Source organism: Rhinopithecus roxellana, chromosome 7 (genome assembly GCF_007565055.1).
Source record: "Rhinopithecus roxellana isolate Shanxi Qingling chromosome 7, ASM756505v1, whole genome shotgun sequence".
NCBI classification, from domain to species: domain Eukaryota; kingdom Metazoa; phylum Chordata; class Mammalia; order Primates; family Cercopithecidae; genus Rhinopithecus; species Rhinopithecus roxellana.
Window position 1 is genome coordinate 91,557,777 of NC_044555.1, and position 12,991 is coordinate 91,570,767.

A 12,991-nucleotide genomic window follows, 5' to 3' on the forward strand; every position below is an offset into this window, starting at 1 on the left:
AATAATAAACACCTCTCTCTCTTTCAGTCCTTGTCTTTCTTCAGTTTCTAAATGCTATTTGAGGTGAATGTCACTGGTGTCTCCAGCCCAAAATATTCAATTCTCTATTTCTTTGCACTTCGAATGCACTTCCTTTATTGAATGCAATGTTAGTTATTACAATGGTTTTTGTGAGGCTGAAGTGGTTTGAGCCCAGGCTATGCCTCTTCTTCCCAGACAGAGTCCCAGATAGCAGATGGGCAAGAATGGGTGCTCAAGGTTATAGGCGTGATATTTAGAATATTTAACAAGCACACAACATGGGTATCAACCAATCAAAATGGATGGCCGACCATAAGCAACGGGGATGACCTTCTATGTACTATTTGCCCAATATCAGCCCTGGCAATAAGGAAGTCAAGATTGGTTTGGCTGGGAGGGAAATAATTTTGATTCATTTTTAATTTTAATTATCTATACAATTTGTCTCTAACTTGCATTAAATTGCCCTCAAAGGTGAAAAAAAAATCTTAAAAAACATGTCTGTTAATCTTTATGGGTAAATACAATTTAGATTAAATGAAGAATGTGAAATATATGTACCATACAGGAAATCCTCAGTAATTTAGTAATGGAGGCAAAGCAAAAGGAACTGTCTTCTCCAATGACATCTGATTCTTTTTGTTTTTCTTTTGAGAGAAACATATTCTCTCTATTCCTCTCTCGTCTCCTTCCCACTTATGTACCTCCTTTATTTTCTGTCTCCAACTCTTCATCTCCTCCAGTCACCTCAATAAACTTTCTCTCTACTTCATTGCGAGCTCTCCACCTCATCACTGATAACAAATGTGCAGGTGGAACCAGTAATCTACCTGCATCAAGTGGGGAAAACACAATCAAAAAATTATTTTAAGAACGATTATCCCCAAGTCTAAATTCCAATGACATCTTCATTCTCTTGTTAAAAAATGCTTTTATACAAACATAAAGTGATTTATTTCTCATCTTTATTCTGTTTTGTTCATTCTGTATACTTGTATATTTAAATTGTAACCTTTTGAGTTCAATTACAGATGCCCTATTTCAGTAACCTAACATTAAATTAGGTTGTTTTGTGAACTAGCCTAAAATCCTCCATAACAATAGTTCCGTGGGACAAATGCTAGATGCTAAACATTTCAAATTGCAAACAAAGGATAAACAAAAAACTTACACAACTTTCTTATAAACTAGTGAATGGGGCCGGGCGCGGTGGCTCACGCCTGTAATCCCAGCACTTTGGGAGGCTGAGGTGGGTAGATCATCTGAGGTCAGGTGTTCGAGAGCAGCCTGACCAACATGGAGAAATCCTGTCTCTACTAAAAACACAAAATTATCCAGGCACAGTGGTGCATGCCTGTAATCCCAGCTACTGGGGAGGCTGAGGCAGGAGAATCACTTGAACCTGGGATGCAAAGGTTGCAGTGAGCCGAGATCCTGCCATTGCACTCCAGCCTGGGCAACAAGAGTGAAACTCTGCCTTGAAAAAAAAAAAAAAAAAAAAAAGAAAGCAAAGAAAAAGAAAAAGAAAAAACTAGTGAATGGGTGCACAGTATTTAACATGTTGTAGTTATACAATGTCCTAAGGACAAAACCAATGCAATTTTTAGGTATGACTAAACAAAGGTAATTTTCCATTATCTCCATAGTATATAAAAAAAGTGGTTTTAGCTTTACAGAAATTTTTACCTACTATGCTTCATATCTATCCTTCATTGTCACCCTTCTGTATTCATTTCATTGTCCTCTTTTCCATAACTCCCAAGAAAATAACATAACAAAAACAAAAATGCCACATCCTATAAACTATCATACTAATTACCACCCTAAGTAACACTGCAAAGGATGGCAAAGTTAGATGGGAGGCTGGTTCTTGTTCTATTAAGACTGATGCTCTGTTATAGAAAACTGGTATCTCTATCCCACCAAAGGTGAGTGTGGCTTTACTACTGTATCTAAAGTTATCATTCAAAACTAATACATACATGTTTTCTGGGTTATTCACTGATTCGCATTTTACGTACTACTGTTACTGATTCACATTTTGTGTACCACTGTTCCTCTTCCTCCACACAAATGATTGAGAATAGGATAGAACAGAATTGTATTAGAAGGGAATTTTTCTGTCTAAAAGTTCAAACCCAAATAGTGTTTTGGTTATGTGAACTATAATATCACTATATCGTTAAAAACATAAATCCCATTTCCTCTAAAACATCTCATTTCAGCACACAGTTCTTAAACATGAGAACGTTGTATTAAAATTTATCAATAAAACTTAGCTCATGGAAGAACTTCAAAAAGTCCTCCTTTAAAAAATATAGTATCTTGAGACTTTCAGTTTTTATAAGTAGAAAATACACTGGGTTACTATTTTTCCTTTTTCACTTGATTTCTGAGAAGGAAAGGGGAAATAAATAGGGCAAGGCTGAACATAGGTTTAACTAAAAAACAGAATGCATGAAAGAAGGATAAAGGAAAACTTGGGATTTTGCATGTTCCTGGAACTAATAATCTGCCAGATTTTCTCAAAAATTATCATGGATACTGAGAGATAAGAGATTTCTACTCTAAAACCATACAGACATGTCCTCCGCAAAAAAGGATGAAGGACAAGTAAGATAGACTAATACAAAGAAAACAGGTAATTCCTAAAAGTTCATAGGCAAGAAAATTCTAAAACTGAGAGGTAAGAGCAAACTCTACCACAAGTAATCTTTGCTAGAGAGAAGCCTCTTCTCCATTAGAAATAGGTTTTAGGATGTCTGCAAAGGATGCAAAAAAAATAATGAACATGAGATTTAAGGCAATATTAAGTGTTTATAAAAATGAAGACATTTCTAAATTGTTAAACAATTATAATAAATGTTTCAACACAGGTTAAGGAACCAACAGTCTAATTGCTGGAAATTAGCATTACAAAGTGACTATGGCCTCATCTTTAAATAAAATTGCTTTAAATACAGTTAAGAAGAACAAAATTCTTTTCTATTATTGTGACAATAATATTACTATAACTTTTTTGTATTGTGTATTATCCAGTTTGGTCCTTTTCTTTCAGGTAAAGGAACTGATCACAATCAATATCTGAAGTTCTAAGTACTAAACTTTTGTATTAGAGGATAGGCCAACAATGTCTCTTGTTAATGAGTAGTTCCAAAGAAATCATGGCACTTCCCTTAATTTGGCTCACGATAACCATGTGTTGCTAAGATCAGTATAAAGTAATGTTAAGAATCTATAAGTACAAGCTTTAAGTGTTACTGCTAAATTAAATTCTGGACTTGAGGCATTTTGAAAATCACATTCAATACGATTCATTTTTCCTTGAAATGAAGTTGTTATATCATGCCACTGACACAACCAGAGGTGAGATCCTAATAGCTCTTGAGGGGATGGGCCTTGTATGATCAAATTAAAATAAAATTTAGCACCTAAATTCAGTAATGGAGGCAAGCAATAGCATGGGAATTAAACAACTTCACTTGGGCTACTTGTGCATTAAAGAAGACAATACAAGTCAACAATATAGCACCATGCTGCCATAAAAACCTTTAAAAGTAGCAATTAGTTCAAATTTTATAAGTAATTGTGAGACAGTAGTCTGAGTTTTCTAAAATCAAACGTACAAAAAACACACGTTCAATAGGCCAGTTAAATTAGTCATTGGCTGACTTTGTAAGATAGTAAGTACCTTAATAATAAAATAATTAAGGACATGTTCTCTTGAAAGTTACTGCTGTAAAGAAGGTTCCATGTTCAAAAAACGTATGTTGCAAAGATCTGACAGCAATTATTTACCTATGTTAAGATTGATATGAGTTAAAAAAAATTATAGAAAACATATCCGTCAACATAATGAGTTAGAAAATATACCAAAAATTACTATTGCCAGAATTCTTAATCAGAAAAGCTCCAAGACCTCTGGAAGTCTTGGCAATATTTCTGTCCAATGTAGCCATTTACGTTCCCAGAAGTAAAATTTAAGGGTCTCAACTAAAATAAAACACTCTCTTCAGGAACTGGGTGACTACCACTAAGTACTTCATTGATTGGTGGTTGTATGTGCCCTATCTTATTTATTAAAAAACGGCTAAACACTATTCAGTAGGTGATATGTTTCTATGGAATCAAGACTGACATTCTTACAGGTTTGCCCATAGGTATTAGTTCTTCTTAAGATCTAGCTCCCATATTAAAAGATGAAATTTTAAAAGAGTTCTAGAAGCTCAGATTACTTTTCCATTCAATTACATTTAAGAAGCCTGCTTGTATAGTCAAAAAGGTGAATAAAACCAGGTTATGGTACATACCATTATCAAACAGTTAAGTATATATCTTTATCAAACATTATTAGTATCTAATGTCATTTGATTACACAGAGGTTTTTTTCTTTCTTCCTGAGATGGAGTCTCACTCTTGTTGCCCAGGCTGGAGTGCAATGGCTCGATCTCAGTTCACCACAACCTCCACCTCCCAGGTTCAAGCAATTCTCCTGCCTCAGCCTCCCAAGTAGCTGGAATTACAGGCATGAACCACCATGCCCAGCTAATTTTTGTATTTTTAGTAGAGACACGGTTTCTCCGTGTTGGTCAGGCTGGTCTTGAACTCCCGACCTCAGATGATCCGCCCACCTCGGTCTCCCAAAGTGCTGGGATTACAGGCGTGAGCCACCACGCCCAGCCAACACTGAGGCTTTTATTAAGTGATTCTAATTCATACAAATGCACCTGTTTCAATCTCACCTTGCTTACAGATCACATACTATAAGACACACCTGTCTAATGGCAAGTTTCACATTCCCGCACAGCAGATTTCATGAGTCCTAATCTAAACAGGCTACATCAGAGTCTACCACAGAAAAAAACAGATTTCAAAATATCTTACCCCAGATATGAGAAATACTTTACAGAAGTCCAAAACTGGCAGAATCTGTAGAAAACTGGCAGCTTCCAGCGTGTCTTGAAGGTTGTCCATATTAAGAGAAAGCTTTGCAGTGTAAATGAAATCAATAATTTTCCTTAGACCGACTTTGCTCACACCATGAAGTTTAATGCACATTAAATCTTGTTCTTTCATTCCACCTTAAATAAAAAGACATTCAATTAAATGAAGGTGGATAATTATGGTCAAACTCACTTCTGCTGCTAATTAGATGCAATAATATCAAGGGAAAGTCTTATTTTATATAAGCAGTTGTATTAGAGTCCGTCTGCTGCACATTTTACCATTAAAATAAAGTACTTAAAAAGGATAATCCTATGCTAATGGAGGTCATATATGATACAAGTGCTTCCAAAATGTTCTCACTTCCTATCTTTTGATATAGAGTAGAGATTGTATTAGCAGGACACAGAGTCTCTAATGGCCCACTCAGATATGAGCTTGAAAAATAAAAGTTGTGAGATAAAGATGGACAGTATGAAAAAAAGTGCATCAATTTTCCATGTTAAAACAGCACCACCGAAAACCATACATACCGTTCTATACTTCTTTTGACCTTATTTCCAAAAGAACTAAATTTCAGGTTAGAAATAAAAAAGATTTAAACACAGATTTTTCATATTGGTTTAACGTGGCTTCAGAGTTTTAAAAGGCAAACTACCTGTGAACATAGCCTTGAAGTAATCGCTAGCAGATGCCATCATGACTCTATGCACAGGGAAAGCATCATCTGTGTCACCTGGCATCAGGGTCACATCACAAAGCAATCCTTCAAGTCGAAGCTGGTCAAAGCCCTACAATAAAAACATGAGTTGAGTCACTAATCAAGGTAAAATGAAGTTACAAATCTTTGTGTGCTAAAATTGTTTGAATATTAATGTGGTGCAACATATGTGGAACATAAAGCCAACAGAATAATTGTTCAGGAGAAGAAAAAATAACTGCACAACTTTCCTAATATGTGACACTGCATATTTTCTTTCACTGTAGTAATAACACAAAATTAAGATTAACTTAGGTTAAAAACGATTAAGGAAAGAGTATATATGTTTGCTTATTTACACAATTTTGAGCTTTTACCTTATTTTGAAAAATAATTACAATGTGCACTTCTATTTTCCCATCTGCAGAATGAGAGTATTAGATTGTCCAACATTCCTTTTCACGATAATTTAATAGTCCTTTTATAGTGCTTGACTGAAGCATCTTGGTTTGGTTTTGTTTGGGAGGAGGTTGAGAAAGAAAAGTAGAGAGCAACTGTACTGAGTACATTATAGGAGTTCTTTCTACTAATTGTATTGTTTCATCTCTTTGAGAAGCCTATACTCAGTACATTGCTGCTGCCTGACCAAATATCTTTCAAGTTTCAAGTTTGAGACTTAATTATCTTTGGGGAAAAAAAGCCCAGGAAACCCCAACTTGAGACTTAATTGTCTCCAAATGCATAAAGGTTTAGTGGAAAATTAACAGGCTAGCAGCCACAATTCAGAGGAATGACAGAGCTCTGGTGAGAAGAATCCTTGTTGATTAGCTTTTCCACTACACCCTGATGGTCTCAACTAATGACAGACAGTAGTTCTATTGATATAAGTTGGAAGAATGACAATCACTTTAAGATTATAACAGGTTGAATCTACAACATACACATCTTTCAAAACATCATGTTTTTTGTTTTTTATCTTTTATTTTTAATTTTTGTGGGTACACAGTAGATGTATGCTTTAGGGGATGGATACTCCATTCACCATGATGTGATTAAAATATCATGTTTTACATGACAAATTATATATAATGTTTATTTGTCAATTAGGAATAGTGAATTTAAAAGGATTATAACAGACTAGTAAAGTACACCAAAAGGGGACAATATACAATTTAATAATGATGCAAAAAAATGAACATTTTGGCAAGATTGAGTCTGTAGTTTCAAAGATAGAAATGTTTCATTATAAAAAATCAGGAAGACAGATATACAAATTGCTTTCTAATAATAAAATATAGTAAGAACCAATAGCATTGATTACTCTGTCCCCTTCATATTTTAACGACTTCAAATAAAATTAAGGTTACGTTTCACAGATTTAAAGAACAAAAGGCATAACATATTAAGAACGCAGTTTTAAAAATATTGATCCTACACATATGAGTAATATAAACCCCAGTTAAGTTTCTCATTCTAATTTTAAAATTGCTTTTTAAAGAAAATGCTTGAATTACAGAACTGGAACTTCAAAGAGATGATCTGATCCAGCCACTTTCCCTCTAGGGAAAGAGATGAACATTTTCATTCCAAAACTATTTACACATTATGCATACACTTTAAAACAAGTTTATATATCATATTTTTCTTTTTCCAACAATGATTTACATGTTTGTTAACAAATATCAAATCTTTCACAAATGTCCCTTTTTCTTTGTAAACCCAAACATTATATACCCTATGCCACTATTTTTATTTTCCATTGCTAATTTGTCTGCTGTTTCTGTTATTTAGAATAGTAGAAGTAAAATAATAATAGCTCATCTTGTAAAAAGAGATGCCAATTTTAAGGGAATATTCTCATGCTGAAGGCATGCGAAGAGTCATTTCAGCTCTTTTAAAATTGATATATGTGGTCTAAATTGCAATAAATTTGTGGGAATCACCTTTCAAATGTACAGTATTGGGAAGTACTCAGTGAGGACACTAGGGTGTGGGAGAGGATAGTCAAGTATCAGCTGAAACAGTTGAGACTAGCATCTTTGAATTCCCCAGTGTTTGGCATACTGTTGGTACTTAATATGTGTTCCATGAACACATTGTTTGTTCCATGAACAAACAAACAAAATTTCACTCAGAAGCTACCACTGGTAACTTTAAATCCATGTAGTCACATTGGGTAGGATGTAAACTTTGCAATAAGTTAACTGGAAACCAGGAACTTATTTGTGAAACCTCTCCCAATAATAAACTGAGTTGTGCTTAAAGTGTTCATTTGTGGTAGTTTGTTTTAGTGGTAAAGGTTGAGGTAAGAGAAAAGGTAGTGAACCAGGAGTTGGGGAGAAAACGTTGGCTCCCAAACTTGTGTTTGTTTCCTTCCTCATATAAATTTCAGGTTTAAAAATTTAATATGTGCTTGTATGTTTTTTGAAGTCAAAGTACAGAAGAATATAAGTTTAAAACTTAAAGGCTACCTCTTTCACTTACTAGAAGTAACTACTGTTAACAGTTTAGTAAGCATACTTCAAGACCTCATTCTCTATATATCATAATCTACATTATGCTTGTATTAAAATATATAAAGTCCTTTTTAAAGTGGGTTACTATACATACTGTTGTGCATTTTAAAATTCACTTGAGCAGATAACACAGATAGTCTTCTATCTCAGTGCACAGGACTTACTTCATTCTTTCAGTGCATGCACAGTAATCTATAGCAGGGGCATGTTGTAAGTTATTTATCCATTCCCGTTTAGTTGAACACTCAGGTTTTCCCTCAATTTCCGCAGTTATAAGCAATGCTGCAATTAACTTCCTTGTACATACACTTAGTTGTCTAAGTATATCTGAGGGAGATAGCCTCAGGACTGAAGTTGTTGGTTTGAAGGACATTTATTTTTAAAGTTTTGAAGAGCTAATGGCAAGTTAAAGGATTTGATTTTTTTTAGGAGAAATAACACACCTTGGGCATTGGCATAAAAGAGAGATGACTAATGAGATGAGCCTAGGTACTGTATGCCCCCTTTATTTTTATTTATCAAATAGGTTTTTATTCTTCTTCTCTAAAGTATACGTAGACAATATCTTCATAAAGCAATTCTGGCTTATTTAATCAAAAGCAATGATTGTATCTGATCCATTATTTTCTTCCACTAAAGAACAAAAACAAACCAAAAAAAAAAAAAAAAAACCTTCTTGGCTTATTTGCTAGCCTCCTGCCTTAAATATTCCTGCAAATATTTTACAATTGTATTGAAGTCAGTATGTTCCATTCCTACTACGTATTACTTCTTTTTCCCTCTGAAAAAAAGGAGTAGCTAATGCATCTTGTATCGTTAGCTGTGTAATTTCTTGTTTTGTTCATATTCCATTCAAACTGCTTGTGGAGGTATGAAATCAATGCTCAAGATCTGGACAGCTTTGCTTAGCTAAGACACCGGGAGCTTTTATCCTTTTCACAGATTTTATCATTTTGCATCCCTTCACACTATCATTTTTTTTTTTAATCCTTTAACCTTTCTCAGTATAATCTGGTGTCCCAAAAGAAAAGAAGTTGAGGCACCTACAGCATTTTTCACAAATTCGGAGTATCTTCTATTCCACACTTAATTTATCTACCTTTGGCAAGTTATCTGCTTTTGTAAGGTTTTGCATTTATTTTCACAACATATAGTGTCCCTTTCTAAACATTTCATAACTTTTATTTTTATATGCATAAATGAACGACCCCACTATCCAATTGCATATTAGTGAATTTTATTCTACATTATGTCTATCTTTATTCAAATGATATCTGTCAATTCAGATTGTTTTCAAACAAATTCTAAACATCTTGTTTGTATATCATTTTCCAGATATCCCAGTTCTGTCTAAAGAGAAGCTCCTTCTGACTATACACATGGTTGTGTACAAGAAGGCAGTCATTTCTCTAAACAACTTTTATTCTCTAATCTTCTAGTGGAGTATGCATGCATTAAAAGAAAAAGAGAGAGGTTCATTATCCTCCAAAATTCTCATCTGCCTTCTATATATCTACTTTTTGCTTTCACTCACAAATCTTTTCCCAATTTATGAAGTCTTTCAAAGATTCCTGCCCACTCAAAATAAGTCCTTTTACTGTAAAATCATTTTCTTTCACCAAATTTGAACTCACTATTCTTGAAAGATTTATATAAACATTTTTGTCTATTTCCATATGCTGGTATACCATATACCTATGCAGCTCTGCTTTAGGCAAATTGTTCAGTTTCCAATTAGTTTTTCAGAGTGTCCTTAAAATTGCTTCTGTTGATTTAAACTCATCATCTTTCCAGTCTTTCTATCTCAACACTTATCTTAGTTCTCTACTTTTCTGTCTCTGTGCCTTGGGTTTGATTTAAGAGGGGCTTGTCTGTTTTCAATTTCTTTAATATTTCCCTTTCTTCTATAAATCTCCCCATATCTTCCTTTATTTTCTTCTCCATATCCTGGAAAAATAGCATCATTTAATGCTATTTTGATGCTGCAAAACAGCATTAAAAACATGTTTTTTCTCTTCACTGTATTAAACTTACCCAATGTATCAAAACTTCAACCTCTATTAAATAGAGAGAGGTACATATCTAATACCAGGAAACAAAGAAAGACCGAAACATACTAATGAGTTTGATAAATTTTAAAATGATCATATTAAAATAGAATAGGATATGACTTGACATTACAGGATTATAACATGGAAACCAGACAAGCTATGAATAATTTGTATAAAAATTGCTTGGATGTCAATAGCTTTCAAGTGAAATATAATGCTATTTTGATAAAAAGCTACATTGATACTGTCAGGTATTTAAAAGGAATTTGATAAATCATTCAACTAAATTCTACATTAGAACAAACTTACTACCATATTATATCTAGTTTTGATCATTGTCATTTTAAGTAGAGAAAAAACGAAATGCATCCTGAAAAGAGTAGTGAAAATTATAATGGAAAATATGTTCTATGAACAAAGATTAAGGAACTAAAGAAAAGAAAGTTAAGAAATGGCTTTACTCCAATGTTATGTAAATGTACTGTATTAGATAAAAACAATACCAGCCATGTTTTTATGAGGCTGCTTTTCATTTTATTCAAAGGACAGAAAAAGGAACAGATGCACTTAAGTTAAAAGAAATACATAGGCTGGACATAAATGTTTATATTAATTTTAAACTCTGTGCTCATTATATAACACTGCTTAGACTTTAAAAACTTCTTAAAGGCTATCACTGCATTACAGCACAACTTCTGGTTTTCAGAGACTTCTTTGATCTGACCCCAACCTTATTTTTTATTAGTTCCCTATGTACTCTGACACATCTTATCAGGTTGTTCTCCAAACTATCTCATTGGTAATAAAAATTTTTTTTTTCACCTGGAATATCCTCCCTCCTTCAAAGTCTAGTTTAAATTAGACCTCCTTTGTTGTTGTTGTTTTGTAGAAAAGGGATCTTGTCATGTTACCCAGGCTGGCCTCAAGGATGCCCCCCAACCGCCACCTGTCTCAGCCTCCCAAAATGCTGGGATTACAGGTGTGAGCCACCACACCTGCCCAAATTTCACCTCCTTTGTAAAGCTATCTCTCACACAATCATCTCTAAAATAATTAGGCATTTTTAGTCTGGATTTCACTATTACTTATTCAATTATATCCTATAAATTTATGCTTCCAGTAAGAGAGATTAGACTTACATTACCTCCTGAAACTCTTTAAAATCCGACAAAAATATACGGGAAAAAAGTTTAAAACATTGAAGGAAAGAGATCTGTGAAAGATAAGAAACAAATTAGGTGAGCCCTATGACTGTCTAAATTTACTGCCTACGGATTCCCGACAGAGGTACAGGGAGTGGGAACTCAGGCAAAACCTAGTATTCTCCTAGAGCTGAGATTCTGGGGACGTCAAGGCAGATAGGACAGAATATAAGAAGAGAGATCAGCACAGAGAGAGGATTCCAGAGCTCGGAAAACAGTTACCCTCAAGTATTTCAGCGACAAATGATAAGCATATTTGTCTGCAGAAAGAACCGCCAAAAAGGAGCACAAGGAATACTCTCCAAGGATCACAAAGGACTGGAAGTCATTTCTATTCAAACCGTGAGAGTGGAAACCTTACAAGGCTGGGGCCTTAGGTAGAGTGCTCAAAAGGATTCTGTCTCAGTACTGGGGGAACGTTTGCTCTAGAATAAATGCTGTCCTGGTGCAATTTCACGAAGCTTAAAAGTAAATGAAAACCACATGTTAATGAAAGATGAATTGAGAATGAAAATCAGAATGCAAACTTTCACCAAGCTGATGGTGAGTCCCCACCCCACCTCCTATCTTTTATTTCCCAGTGTACCCCGACCTGGACTTATAGGGCATCATGTAACCTGGAAACAGTCACCTGTCAACAGACAGAAAAAGCTCCAGGAGAAGCCCCCTACTTCTTCATTTATTTTTATTTATTTATTTATTTTTTTGAGACAGAGTCTCACTCTGTCGCCCAGGCTGGAGTGCAGTGGCGCGATCTCGGCTCACTGCAACCTCCGCCTCCCCTGGGTTCACGCCCTTTTCCTGCCTCAGCTTTCCGAGTAGCTGGGACTACAAGCGCACGCCGCCTTGCCCGGCTAATTTTTTGTATTTTAGTAAAGACGGGGTTTCAACGTGTTAGCCAGGATGGTCTTGATCTCCTGACCTCGTGATCCGCCCGCCTCTGCCTCCCAAAGGGCTGGGATTACAGGCTTGTGCCACTGCACCCGGCCGTCCACTTCCTTCTTAAAGAGAAGATTCTCAAAGCTTAGAGAGCTTGGAGAGGACGCCTCGCCTTGCCTCGCCCCGCCCCGCCCCGCCCCGCCCCTCCCCGCCCCTTCCTCCTTGGTCAGAGAAGCAGTGATTGTCCTTCTGTGGTGAATATTCAATTCAATTCCTCTCTCTGTCTTTGGGCCAAGATGTGGGTGCAGTCATGATAACTGTGTGGCAGAGCAGGGAAAATAAGGTCCCAGCTTTCAGGCCAAAGGGCCAAAATAGAGCCCTGGCAACTGGAAAGAATCCGGAAGATGGTCCAGGTGGAGGAGCATGGAGAAGAGACCTCACAAAGTTCCATACCATGGAATACTGCTCAACAGTAAAAAGGAACAAACTGTTGACATACATAACAAAATAAATGAATCTCAAAAATATTATACCAAGTAAAATAAGCCAGCCCCAAAAGCTTACAGACCATATAATGTCATTTATGTAACATTTCCAAAAAGACAAAAATAAAGCGACAGAAAATAGATCAGTAGCTTCCAGGGTTTAGGGATGGTGGTGGGTATAATTACCAAGGGG

The 12,991-nt window shown here is 35.4% G+C and overlaps 1 protein-coding gene across 3 annotated transcripts in view; it reads right to left on the reverse strand.

The window, feature by feature from the left end:
• The window catches only part of KLHL13 (kelch like family member 13), a 219,018-nt gene that overhangs the window by 23,538 nt on the left and 182,489 nt on the right, over nt 1-12,991 (reverse strand). For all 3 annotated transcript variants that reach the window (XM_030934700.1, XM_030934699.1, XM_030934698.1), the window contains 2 exons: nt 5,624-5,756; nt 4,906-5,102 (listed from right to left, as the gene is read on the reverse strand). In XM_030934700.1, coding sequence (XP_030790560.1) covers nt 4,906-5,102; nt 5,624-5,756 — 330 coding nt within the window. The remainder of the gene's footprint in view (nt 1-4,905; nt 5,103-5,623; nt 5,757-12,991) is intronic.